Here is a 14803-nt window from a genome sequence, read left to right as displayed (position 1 = left end):
TACTACCTCCTAGCCATTTCTGAAGTGGTTGGCCATTGTCTAAAATTTTGTCCTTTAATACAAATTGCAGACAAGATTCTCTTTCTTTAATGGCCCCAGAATTGGTGTCTAGTTTAATGAAAAGAAGGATTAGGGGGTGACATGATAGCAGTCTTCCAATATCTCAGGGGCTGCCACAAAGAAGAGGGAGTCAAACTATTCTCCAAGGCACCTGAGGGTAGAACAAGAACCAATGGGTGGAAACTAATCAAGGAGAGAAACAACTTAGAACTGAGGAGAAATTTCCTGATTATTAGAACAATAAATCAGTGGAACAACTTGCCTCCAGAAGTTGTGGGTACTCCAATACTAGAAGATTTTTCAAGAAGAGATTGGACAATCACTTGTCTGAACTGGTATCAATTTTCCTGCAGGGGCTTGGATTAGAAGACTTCCAAGTCCTTTCCAACTGTGTTATACTGCTATGGATTTCTAACCCCAGAATTCTTTCTGAGGGTCATGCCAGCTGGGGAATTTTGAGAACTGAAGTCCATGCATTGGAAAGATACCAAATTTGCAGAAATCTCCTATAAATCCACTGGTATTAAAAAAAAACAGGGTTGCTGGACTGAAATCATATATTTTCAAATCTGCAAACTGAAGATGGTTGCCAACTAGAAATACATACATACATACATACATACATACATACATACATACATACATACATACATACATACATACATATATATATATATATATATATATATATATATATATATATATATATTTGTTTTCGTAGATTTTCACGTGTGTAGGTATGCTGGTTTTGTTGTATTCGGGTCTTTTCCCGTGTAAGGTTGAGATTGTCTTTGCAACGTTTCGGCAGGATCTCACCTGCCATCTTCAAGCTGTGGGCTTAAAATGTGATCGGAGCTGCCGTCTTTCTGTAAGTCTTGGTGGGAGGGGATGGGGTGCTGGCTTTGTTTCAGTAAGTGGAATGATTGGTTTTGTGGTTGTATCATGATTGGTAGATTGGTGCTGATTGGTGCAGGCTGTGTGTGCATTGTTGTTTTGTATTTTAACGGCTTGGGTGGTGGGTGGTGTTCGTTTGTTGGCTAGGGCTGGTTTCCAGATGTTTGGTAGGCGGGAGGTATCATCACGTTTGTTCATGCTGTGGGGGTGTTTCTCTATTTCGATGGCTTCCATGATTATTCTCTTGTGGAGGTGTTCTGTTTTGGAGATTAACCTGGCTCCTTCAAAGTTGATTTCATGTCCTGTAGCTTTAAGGTGCTGGAAAAGGGAGGAAGTTTTTTCTTTTTTTCTTACTGCGTTCTTGTGTTCTGTGATGCGTGCATTTATCCTTCTGTTTGTTTGTCCTATGTATATTGCTGGGCAGATTTTGCATGGTATTTTGTAGACTGCCGAAACGTTGCAAAGACAATTTCAACCTTACACGGGAAAAGACCCGAATACAACAAAACCAGCTTATATATATATATGTATGTATGTATGTATGTGTGTGTGTGTGTGTGTGTGTGTGTGTGTATATATATATATATATATATATATATATATATATATATATATATATATATATATATATATATATATATATATATATATATATATATATATATATATATTGTTAAGAAAAATATTCAAGAGAATTTTTTCCCCTGACATTAGATATGCAAGGACCATGAGACAGTTAGACAGCTCAGCCTCAAGAGACACCTGGTGTTTTTTTTCCTATGTTAAGAGTCTGTTGTTTTCTCTAACATTTTTCTTTCAACAACCTATGGGATAGTTTTAGTAAACCATCATTTCTCTTGGCCTATTTATAAAGCAAAGTGGTTTTTGTATTATTCCAGAGAGGCTCAAGATTGTAACGAGACGAACATAATGGGATTATTAAAAAAAAAAAAATCTCCTTTGTCTTCCTCTGTACCTCCCCACTTAAAAGTAGTTTTGAAACACCACATGGACCTTACATCTTTTTTTCCAAATATTACTGTATTTTTCAAAATATAAGATGCACCGGAGTATAAGACGGAACAAAGTTTTGAAGAGGAAAATTTTTAAAAAAGTTTTTGCACTCTGCAAACCTCCCCAAAATGGCCCATTTTCCACAAAAATTGGCCCGTTTTTTGTCAAAAAAAGAGAGCATGCATAGCTTCTGGGGGCTGGGGGGCAAACAATGGGCAGTTTTCCACTCATTTCTGCCCTCCCCAGCCCCCAGTAGCTCTCTGAAAGCCTTCTAAAAGGTATGCACAGCCATTTTGGTAAAGGGGCGGGGTTTTGGGAGGCAAAAATGCTGTATTCAATGTATAAGACGCACCCAGATTTTCAGCCTCTTTTTTGAGAGAAAAAGGTGTGTCTTATACTCCAAAAAATACAGTAGTTTCTCTTTCTGTGATTTTAGCTAGAGTTCTCCCATCAGTTGATATCCTAGTTCAGTGATGGCGAACATTTTTCGCGCCGGATGCCAAAAGTACACCCGTGCGTGCTATTGCTATTGCTCACGCTTGTGTACCCACCCCCAGAATTTCATGCCCCCCTCTATTCTGTGCCCCCCGTGCATGAGTGTGTGACCCCCTCCTCTGCCCTGCGCATGTGGCCATGGCTTTCTTGGAGCCTGGGGTGGGCAAAATGGCCTTCCCCCACCCTCCCGGAGGGCCTCCAGAGGCTGGAAATGGCCCATTTTCCAACTTCTGGTGGGCCTGGTAGGTCTGTTTTCCATCCTCCCCAGGCTCCAGAGACTTTTGCCTAGGGAGGGTGAAACATGGCCCAACACACAAACCAGAAGTTCGGGAACGGCTATTTTTCTCCCCCCAGAGGCTTCAGGAGGCTTCAGGGAAGCCTCCGGAGGACAAAAAATGGTCGATGTGTGCTGGAGCTGACAGTGCAACACCTCACATGCTCTCAGAAATGGCTCTGCATTCATATATATTGCATTTGTGCTGATAAATAAATAAATGCAACACAAATGTAACAAAGGCAACATAAAAAAATGGCTTTCTGCCTGGATGGCTCCTAGGGTGAGCCGAAAGAAAGAAAAAGGGAAGCAGTATGCTCCCTCCCATATTTGGGCATACCAGGGGTTGTGACACTATATATATACATATAGTGTATATATACATATGTATATATGTATATATGTATATATGTTATATTTGTACTGATAAATAAATAAAGGGAGACTAGTATAGATCTATTTCGAGCTAATTAGCTCTCATCAGCTAGCCATACCCTTACTGGGATTTGAACCCGGGCTGTATATATCTTAGGCAGGAGTTTTAGCCACTAAGCCACGGGCTCTGTTCCTTATCAGTTGAGCCAGGGAAATATATATATATATATATATATATATATATATATATATATATATATATATATATATATATGTATGTATGTATGTATGTATGTATGTATGTATGTATGTATGTATGTATGTATGTATGTATGTATGTATATGTATACGTATACGTATACGTATACGTATACACATATATACATATATACATATATACATGTATACATGTATACATGTATACATGTATACATGTATACATATATACATATATACATATATACATGTATACATGTATACATGTATACATGTATACATGTATACATGTATACATGTATACATATGTTGTATTTGTACTGACAAATAAATAAAGGGAGACTAGTATAGATCTATTTCGAGCTAATTAGCTCTCATCAGCTAGCCATACCCTTACTGGGATTTGAACCTGGGCTGTATTATATCTTAGGCAGGAGTCTTAGCCACTATGCCACAGGTTCTCCTCCTTATCAATATATATATATGTATATGAATATATACATATATACATATATATATATGTGTGTGTGTGTGTTTGTGTGTGTGTGTGTTGTATTTGTACTGATAAATAAATAAGGCATACCAGGGGTTGTAACACAATATATATATATATATATATATATATATATATATATATATATATATATATATATATATATATATATATATATCCTTCAGTTCATAAAAGAAATCTAAACAAAGGTTCATAAAATATGATAAAGGGCAAATAAAAATATTTCGTTACACCATCGTATTCCTCTGTGTCTCTTCAAAGGATCAATCATGCCCACTTGTGGTTAACAGAATTGCAGGTTTATTTAATTATGTATCTGCCTTTCCTTCAGGTGTTTGGTAGTCATTCTTCCTAATTTTTATCCCCCAGATCATCAACCCTGCAAGAAACTGAGTAGGCCAAAGTAGGATATTTGTCTGAAAATGGATTAAAATTGGGATATCTCAATTCTTGAATCCTTGAACTTCTGCATCAGGCTCACGATCATTTTTGTTGTGGCAAGCTGGGTTTTATTTTGGTTTTATTTGCCTAAAAATGACTGTGCAAAATCTTGTGAGAGATTGCTGGCAAACATATAGACCACAATTGTATAACCATTATTAGCATTTCCACGAAAATTACATTTATTTACTGAGAATATTTTTTTTAAATGTTAATTTCACAGACATAAACAGAAGCGAAGAAGAGATAACCGTTTGTTCCAAATAACTTTAAGGGCATGGATTTGTACTGGAAGCTGATATTTAAAGTTATTTATTCCGGGGAGATATAATATTTGCAAAGGTACACAATGTAGTCCTGTTTGGCAAGCAAAGCGAAAACATTTTAAATGTTTCTATTGTGCAGTGAATACACAGCTGCACAAAATAAGCAAGTATAATATATGGGATTAGTGCATTTGGAGGACTGTGTCCCATCTGGCTACATTAGTTCGAAAAAGACAGTGATAAGATGGTGAAGGATTGGGGGGGGGGGAGACCTTTGAGGAACAGTTAAAGGAGCTGGGTATGTTAAAACTACAGAGAAGACAGCTGAAGGAAAATAGGACATTGGGCTTCAACTTATCAAGGGTGAAGGATCAGGTCCATACCTGTGAAGATCTAATTAAATTGATTTATTGCTGCTCATGCCTATGCAAGAGGAATATTCCCAGTTAATTCCCACCTGCTAGGAGTTAGATAAAGGTCAACAGAATTCAAAGGGGTTGTTTAGACTTAGTCCACTTATGGCTACATAGAGATTCTAGGCTGATTCCTTGTTTAACTCTGCCCCATGTTCTGCCATTTCTTTCCCTACACAAATATCTGAAGGCCTTCACGTTGTTGTATGTACATTGTGAGCTTATGCACATGAATTCTTTGTGTGTCCAATCACACTTGGTCAATAAAAAAATCTATTCCATTCCATTCCATTCCATTCCATTCTACCCTACCCTACCCTACCCTATCCTACTCCACTCCATTCCATCCATCCCATTCCATTCTTCTAGTCTTGTCTGGTCTGATCTAGTCTAATCTATTGAAATTTTGTGGTTAATTGTGGTCATAAGTCGAGGACTACCTGTAACACTGATACACACAATTGCATTAGAAATCATGAAAAGAGGGGCAAACCTTACCCTCCAAAGTATTCCGGAAACTGAAGTTAGCCATTTTATCCATCATCCCAGTTTCATATTGCGTCAGACTTAAGCAGAATTCAACTTCTTCTGAAGTTGGAAGCCGAGGGGTTCTCCTTTTATCGTGGTTGCCAGGATTCCGAAGGATCGGCCCTTCATTCGTTCCATTACAAAGCGATTGGCGGCTATTGTACTCTTCCGATTGGGTGCAAATGACCTATAAGAGGATACAGAAGGTGACACAGGGTTGGGACGAGACCTTTGGGACCAGTAGGACTGTTTGCAAAACCACGAAGTTCCAGTTCAAATCAGGAGATCTGTGCAGATAAACAAGCATCTCAAACTTCTTTTATAAAATCACTATGTGTGGCTACCTTACCAGGTCTTCCAACTTGGTAACTTTAAGAGTTCTGGATTTCAAATCCCAAAGTACCTCAGCCAGCCATGCTGGTTGAAATCCAGAAGTCTTAAAAGTTGCCAACTTTGGAAACCTCTTCTATAATAGATGCATGTCCCAATCCATGTTTTTTTCATTTGTATGTAAACAAAGATATTTCTTTCCATCAAATATCATTTGCATGACACTGATGCTGTTGCAGTCTGTTCAGTTAAATTGTACCTTTTTTATATTCCAGTAGAATATTGTAGCTTGGTAGGAATGGATGCTGTCTCATTGATTTCTACTGAATGTATACACATCTTATTTAAAATACTTGAAGTGATCTGCAGCAGACAATCTATCTATCTATCTATCTATCTATCTATCTATCTATCTATCTATCTATCTATCTATCATCTATCATGTGTGTGTGTGTGTGTGTGTTGTATTTGTGCTGATAAATAAATAAAGGGAGATTGGTATAGATCTATTTCAAGCTATTTAGCTCTCATCAGCTAGCCATACCCTTACTGGGATTCGAACCAGGGCTGTATTACATATTAGGCAGTTGTATTAGCCCCTAAGCCACAGGCTTATCCTTATCAGCTGAGCCAGGGAAATAGGTATGTATTTGTGTTACAACCCCTGGTATGCCCAAATATGGGAGGGAGCTCACTACTCCTTCTTTCTGTCCTTCGGCTCATTACAGAAGACCATGCAGGCAGAAAACCATATTTTTATTTTTAATGTTGCCTTTTTATATTTGATAAGGAGGAGAGCCTGTGGCTTAGTGGCTAATACAACTGCGTAATATGTAGGAACCCACCCCTGCTTCTATTGATATACAACATTATCTTATTAATTCATTCTACATACATCTTCCACGGGTGTTAATTTCAATTTCCATTTATCCCTTGCCTAACATGATTGTATGGAACTTAACAATGAATATTGGGTAATGGGTTGAAACTAATCAAGGAGAGAAGCAACTTAGAACTGAGGAGAAATTTCCTGACAGAACAATTAATCAGTGGAACAGCTTGCCTCCAGAAGTTGTGAATGCTCCAACACTGGGAGTCTTTAAGAAGTTGTTGGATAGCCATTTGTCTGGAATGGTATAAGGTTTCCTTCCTAGGCAGGGGGTTGGACTAGAAGACCTTCAAGGTCCCTTCCAACTCTGCTATTGTATTGTATTGTATTGTATAATATTATGGAACCAGAAATCTAATAGGAAATGAAACACATGCAGGGTACTCTAGATTAACAAAAAAATTATTCAGTACATTGACTCAAATAAATTTTACTCATTGTATTTAATGAGACTTGATCCCAGGAAGATATGCCTTTCGTAGCAATTTGGGAAGATACACGTAATGTAAAAAAGTGTGTTTGATGCAAAAATCAAGGACACACAATGGAACCTCAACCCTTAGGACAATCCATAAATAATAGTTGCCTGCAGTCTATGTTTATGGAGTTTCTCAGTCCTCCAGGTCACAGTTGTCCCAAGCAAAGTGCTTTTTCAAGAGGCAACTGGACTTTCTGTTTTTTCTTTGAAGATGTTTCACTTCTCATCCAAGAAGCTTCTTCAGCTCTGACTGGATGGTGGGGAACGGAAGGATTTGTACTCCTTGCAGACGGTCATTTGCATCCTTTTAGCAGGTCGTTAAGGTCACCTGGAGTTCATCTCTGTCCTCAGGGTCACCTGAGTGGTGCAAATGGGAGCCTTCTTGGAAAGGACTGTGTTGTAGATTGGAGATAGAGGATGTTGTATCCCTCCTCCTCTGTTGAGAGAAGGCTGTTCAATTTTGACATAGATGGCCTCTTTGACCCCTCTTTAAAACCAGAGGTCCTCTCTGTCCAAAATATGATCTTTGTTGTCTTCAAATGAGTGGCCGGTATCTTTTAAGTGCAGATGGGACTGCTGAATCTAGTCCAGTTGTGTTTGTTCTCCTATGTTGTGCCATGCGTTTATGAAGTGGTTGTTTTGTTTCCCCAATGTACAGATCTGCACATGGCTCCCTGCATTGTAGTGCATATACCACATTGCTCAGTTTCTGTCTGGGTGTTTTAATCTTGGGGTGGACAAGCTTCTGCCTTAGCGTATTCTTGGGTTTGAAGTGTGTGTGTATCTTATTTGGTTGAAGTATACTGCATGCAGTATAGTTCAAAATGAGCGTACATGATGACCAGGCTGACACTTATCGGGCACCAATTTGCCTTGATCATTAGTAGATCAGGTTCTTGCGTATAGGTTGCACGGATTCAACTTGTAATACTTTTGAACCATATCCTGGCTCCTGATTTCTAGCACCCGGCAATGAAGGTATGAGACTTGGGCTGCTTCTTTGATAAGGGAAGTCTTGAGTTGAAAGCAACATTCATCCATAGATCTCTCACTTCTTTCAGTCCAGCTGATCTCACAGAAGTGTCATGATCAAACAAGGGAAGATTTAATGTAAGCTTGTTTTACGTTCTTCAAGGGATTATGGAGGTCGTTCGAAGAGCCTCTTCTGGAACATATGCAGCAAATGACAACCTATACCGCATGTCATAACTGGCACATAATTTATTCTACTAATGGGAATGTTCTTTCCCTTAACGTTCAACTGGAAGCTAAAAGTCTGTAGAGATTCTCAGTCACCCTGGTAATGGTTGTCCCAAAGGTGCTTTTTCAGGAGACAACTGGACTTCCTTGTTTTTGTTTTAGGACATTTCGCTTCTCATCCAAGAAGCTTCTTCAGCTCTGATAGGGTAGTGGGGAGTGGAAGGATTTGTGTTCCTTGCAGAGAGCTGGTCATTTGCATCCTTTTAGAGGGTCGTTGAAGCACTTGGAGATTTATCTGTGTCCTCAAGATCACCCGAGTAATCCTCCTGGTTCCGATAGTCTGCAATTTCCCCCCTGGAAATCCATTCCTACACCCACACCATTCAAAGGGTGCTCAACCCAAATTGTATAGCTAAAAATCTGTAGAGATTCTCAGTCAGCCATGTCACGGTTGTTCCAAAGGTGCTTTTTCAGGAGGCAACTGGACTTCCTTGTTTTTTTCTTTGAAGGCATTTCACTTCTCATCCAAGAAGCTTCTTCAGTTCTGACTGGGTGGTGGGGAATGGAAGGATTTATACTCCTTGCAGACAGCTGGTTATTTGCATCCTTTAGGAGCAGTGCTCTAAATACAACGCATAGTGGATAGTTTTCTTTAAATAACGCAGCACACGCTTTGCTGCTTGCCAATGCCTCTCTGAAGGATTATCATTGAATCTAGCCAGTTGGTTCACACTAAATGATATATCTGGTCTAGACCAATTACTTAGGTACATTAGACTACCTATCAAAGATTGATAGATTCCCTTATCAAAACCAGTACCCTCAGTAACCTCAGGTTTAAACTCCAATGCCATTGGTGTCTTTGCAGTCTTACATAGCTCCATGCTATATTTCTTAAGCAAATGATTAATTTTACCAGCCTGCGACAGCTTAAAACCTTTACTGGTTCTAACCACATCTAAGCCCAGATAATGCTTAATTTCACCCAAATTCCGGATTCTAAATTTACTCTCTAATTGTGAAACAATGTCAATAGCTTCCTGCTCAGACCTAGTAATAATAGCTATATCGTCCGTGAACAAAAGCAACAATGAGATCAAACCATTTTTCACCCGTCTAAATAAACAAGGATCAGCCAAACCTGGAATAAATCCCATAGCTTTTAGTTCATTTACTATGCATCTGTTCCACTCAAAACCGGACTGTTTTAAACCATAAAGGCTCTTTTTAAGTCTCCAACAACCAGTCTGGCCATTAGAATCCACACCTGGTGGCATCTTCATATAAATGGTATGCTGCAATGGAGCATGCAGATACGCTGTTTCAACATCAATATGGGTAACATTACACCGATACTTAGCAGCCCACACCAATGCTGCCCTCAACGTAGAGGCTTTCAAGCTCGGAGCAAAAACCTCATCGTAATCCCTCTCAGTTTGGGAAAACCCTTGAGCAACTAAACGAGCCTTATAAATAGCATTGCCAGCAGCATCGTTTTTAATTTTAAACACCCATCTACAGCCAATTGCACTCTCCCCTGAAGGGAGCCTAGCTTCTTCATAAACCTTCAATTCCTGTAAGGATTTCAACTCCTTCTCCATAGCTGCCTTCCACAATTTCTTTTCCTTTTCAGGATACAGCCTTAACTCTGCAAAACTAGAAGGTTCTATGCTAACTTGCAATACTGCACTGGCTTGGTATCTGTCGGGTGGATGCCTGTCCCTAGTAGACCTCCTAGGCAATACAGGACTTGCAGGATCATCCTGTTCCACCTCACGAGTAGATTCTACATCTACAACTTCCTCCCCTTTCAGAGTAATAGATGGACCATCCTGATTCTCTAACTGCTCATTTGGTGTATCATAATTAACCAAACGATCAACATCTACATCATCACAAACCTTGTTAAACTCTTGTTCTAGCTTCTCCCAACCAACATGTTCTGAAAATTTAGCACTAGCACTGTGCATAATTCTCCGAGTTCCAGGTTCCCAGAACCTAAATGATCTATGATTGGAATTGTACCCAACAAAAACCATCTTCCTAGCTCTGCTTTGATCCTTCCGTCTAGTCTGTGAGGGAATATGCACCCAAGCAGGGACACCAAATGTGTGTAAATAACTCAAATCAGGCTTCCTACCATGCCAAAGAGTATAAGGAATCTTACCAGTAGTTGAGTTAACTACTATGTTCAGAATATGGTTTGCACACATTATAGCCTCACCCCAAAGCTTTTCTGACAAACCAGAATCAACCAGCATAGTTCTGGTCATTGCCTGCAATGGTTGACCACGTCTTTCAATAAATGAATTATGTTCTGGCCTGTAGGGGGCAGAACGCCTATGTTCTATACCAGCATTCTCCAACATTGATGTAAACCTATGATTAGTGAATTCAGACCCATTATCAGTGACTAGGCAAAGTACTTTTTTATCCATCTTACGTTCAACAAACTTTAACCATTTAGTAAAATGTTGGAAAGTTTCTGCCTTTGATTTCATTACATAACAGAAACCATACCTAGAATAATGGTCCATAATGCTGAGTATATAGCAGGCACCTCCTAAGCTAGGTTTCTTAGGGCCAATTAGGTCTGCAAGCACTACTTCCAGTGGTTTAGATGTCTTGAATCCTTTAAACCGGTTTGCAGGGGTAACCTTACTTTTAGCCTGGTTACAGGCATTACAGTTAAGATATTTTGAACAAGGTTTCAAATTGATTCCCTTAGATAGAATAACAGTTTGACGTACCATTTTAAAATTTACATGGCCTAAACGTCTATGAAGTAGATGTATACAGTTATCATGGGGCTGTTTATTCTTATAACCAGGTTCAGAACTCGCAATATTTAAACAGTTCTCATGTAGAATAAATAAATTATTCTCCAAATTGGCAATAACACTATTACCTTCCTTTTCGATAATGCATCTATCATTCTTAAATGTTACTGTAAACCCACATTTCACAAGGTCTTTTACAGATAATAGGTTAAATTTCATTTTAGGTACATATAACATTTCCAATTTTTCATTAATACATGGACAATAAGCTGTACCTTCACCTGAAGCCTTAATTTTCCAACCATTTGCTAAGGAAATGTGCTGTTTGCTAGCCTTCATAGTAACAAACCTTTCTTTAACCTTGGTTATAGAATGGGATGCGCCACTGTCAACCACCCAGAAACTATGGTTTACAGGCTTATCTACCTTAGCTACAGTTACAGTAACATTGTTGCTTTTTCTTTTACTATTAGCAACACTCCTTTTCTTGCTATTTTTACAGTTCTTAGGAATATGCCCCTTACCACCACAAGAATAACATTTCTTAACAAAATTTACAGTTGAAAACTGTGTTTCTTCTTGTGATTGATTGTCTCTGAACTGAACTCTATCCTCTCTTCGTCTGGACTCTTCAAGCAATCTCCCGGTAACCTCAGATAATGTCAGTTCATCTCGTGAACGAACTTCCAATGAGGAAACAAAAGAGTCGTAGCTTTCATCAAGCGACGATAGAATAATATACACCTGGTGAAGCTCAGAAAAAATTAACTCTTTTTCTTGCAAATCCTGCAAAGTTTTCTTCATGAAGTCTAAATGAGCCAACATATCACCACCTTTTTGCAAACGGGCTCTAAACAGTTTCCGTGTGAGATGAATATGAGCACCCACACTGTCCCGAACATAAATTCTCCGCAATGTGTTCCAACACCTAGCAGCAGACTCTTCGCCACAAATATGGACCAGTTGCTGGTCATTCAGTGTTAGTCCAATAATGCAGAGAGCTCTCTCATTGTCCCTGTTAAACTGCGCAATCTTCTTCACATCCTCATTATCAGCAGGATCCCAATCTGTAACATCTGGTGGATTCTGAACCACAGACCACAGTCCTTCTCTACGCAGAAGTAGGGAACACTTCAAGGACCAGGAAACATAGTTGGTTCCATCAAACTGGGTAATCATGGAGATTGCAGCAGACTGTTCTTGTGCCATATTCACAAAAATAAACTATCCAAAAAGTGGTGCTTAAAAAAAAAATTATGGTTAAGGCAGGGCGTCTGGGCCCATAACCAATGTTAGGTACTGGTGCGATTAAGCACTAGCAATGAACCCCAGGTCGAGGTTATAACAGAGCAACCCTGTAAAGTATACGCAGCGTGCGATAGATAAAGCAACCACACTGAATAATGGATAGTAAAGCAACAAAACAAATCTTTACTTTTCGAAGAATATAGCAAAATCCATAAACACAGCCAAAAAGTCATACACAGAAAAAGCAGTCCAATACTACCAAGATAACTTGGATACAAGTAGCAAATAACTTACACACAGTAAGTAGTAGCAACAGTAGTAACAGTTAGGCAGCAGTTATCATACAGCAATCAAGAGAGAGAGAGAGAGAGCAACAACATCAGCTGCAATTTAAAGGCTGTAATCTACTAATTAGCAGAGCTCCTCTCTTAAAGATACATAACATGCCTTGTGCAATATATTGTCTACCCAACTTGTTGGTTACACCCTAACAAGAAACACTGTTTTAGAGGCTCGTTGAAGCCATCTAGAGGTTTATCTATGTCCTCAGGGTCACTTCAGTAGTGCTCCTGGTTCATGCAGTCTGCAATTTTTTTCTTCTGGAAATCCATTCCTACTCCCGCAAGGAATCCTTCCGTTCCCCACTATCCTGTCAGAGCTGAAGAAGCTTCTTGGATGAGAAGCGAAACCTCTCCAAAAGAAAAAAAAAAAGAAGAAAGTCCAGTTGCCTCCTGGAATGACAATCACCTTTGGGATTCAACAGGAAGGTGCCTTCTGTTGCTCAGTTGTTCACTTGTCCATTTCTGACTCTTTCTTGCATCTCAAAATATTCTCAGCCATTCTTTTTCCAGCCTCGCCGTCAAAGGCTTCAGTTCCAGTTCATTCAGCCTTCCGGATGATCCGGCTTTTAGAGACCACTGTTACAATTGGGAAAATCATAACTTTGTCCATATCTTTGCTGTCAAGGCGATGTCTCTCCACTTTGATATTTTGGCTGGATTTCTCAGAGACGGTCCCCCCACCCCCCCCACCCCGAAGCAGCTGTCATCTCTGTATTGCGGGGCTACAGTCACAATCCAGTGAATCTGTGAAACTAGGAAGATAGCATCTCTTCTTATTCTTTCTATTTGCATTGACTGTGCATTGCCTGCTAACATAGATTTCTTGGTTGTTTCATATTAAGCAGCATGTGGATTTTTGCATTCTTTTCTTCCTCGTTCAACAAAGGTTCTTGTTTAACGTTAACTACCCATTTTTGGAAGGAGATTTTTTATTTTTAAAAAAAAATTCCTTGGCCACTGCTGTGTTTCCCCTACTGCAGGCATGTCCAAAGTGCGGCCAGGGGGCCAAATGTGGCCCTTTTTCAAATTTCAAGCGGCCTGCAGCCTCTTCTCCCCACTGGAGTTATTTGTTTAGTCTTTCATAAAATACCGTATTTTTCGAAGTATAAAGATGCATCTTTTTCCCCTCAAAAAAGAGGCTAAAAATCTGGGTGCATCTTATACACTGAATACAACATTTTGTGCCTCCCAAAACTCTGCCCCCTTCACCAAAATGGCTGCACATAGCCTTTAGGAGGTTTTCAGAGTAATCCTGGGGGCTGTGGAGGGCATAAATGAGCAAAAAACGGGCCATTTTTTGCCCAACTTTGCCCCCCCCAGCCCCCAGGAGCACTCTAGAAGCCTCTTAAAGGCTATTCATGCCCTTTAAAAAAAAAGGCTCATTTTCATGAAAAATGGGCCATTTTTGGGAGAGTGCAAAAACTTTTTTTTTAATTTGCCTCTTCAAAATCTTGGTGCGTCTTATACTCCGAAAAATACGGTAGTCAATTCGCATTTAATGTTAAGGGTTCAAAGAATGTCAGGCTGAATGATCGGCCCCACACATTTTCACCTCACCAAATCTGGCCCTCCTTGCAAAAAGTTTGGACACCCCTGCCCTACTGAATTAAAAGCTACAGCCAGAACATTGGTTGCAATTGTCTTATAAGATTTTTAATCAATAAACTGATATGTCTCAGTCATCCAGGTTGTGGTTTGTCCCAAAGGAGCTTTTTCAAAAGGCAACTGGACTTTCTTTTTTTTTCCCTTGAAGACATTTCGCTTCTCATCTAAGAAGTTTCTTCAGTTCTGAAGAAGGAACGGAAGAAGCTTCTTGGATGAAAAAGCAAAACATCTTCAAAGAAAAAAACAAGAAAGTCCAGTGGCCTCTTGAAAAAGCACCTTTGGGACAACCGTGACCTGGATGACAGAAAATCTTCAGAGACAACTATCAGTGACTGGAAACCTTTTATTGGACTATTTTGCTGGAAAAAAAGAGAAGAACTTGCTTGTGAATTATGGGTCTGACGATTATAAAATTTAGCTCATGGGAAAAAAGGAAATAGTG

At 39.3% G+C, this 14803-nt stretch overlaps 1 protein-coding gene across 1 annotated transcript in view; it reads right to left on the bottom strand.

Annotated features, from left to right (window-relative positions):
- The window catches only part of TYR (tyrosinase), a 71670-nt gene that overhangs the window by 41814 nt on the left and 15053 nt on the right, over window positions 1–14803 (bottom strand). The window contains exon 2 of the mRNA XM_081950355.1: window positions 5461–5677. Coding sequence (XP_081806481.1) covers window positions 5461–5677 — 217 coding nt within the window. The remainder of the gene's footprint in view (window positions 1–5460; window positions 5678–14803) is intronic.

The sequence above is a fragment of the Natrix helvetica genome, assembly GCF_964273705.1.
Source record: "Natrix helvetica genome assembly, chromosome: 4".
Taxonomy (NCBI): Eukaryota; Metazoa; Chordata; class Lepidosauria; order Squamata; family Natricidae; genus Natrix; species Natrix helvetica.
Note: the sequence above shows the minus strand (reverse complement) of the source record. Positions and strands in the feature narration are given on the sequence as shown.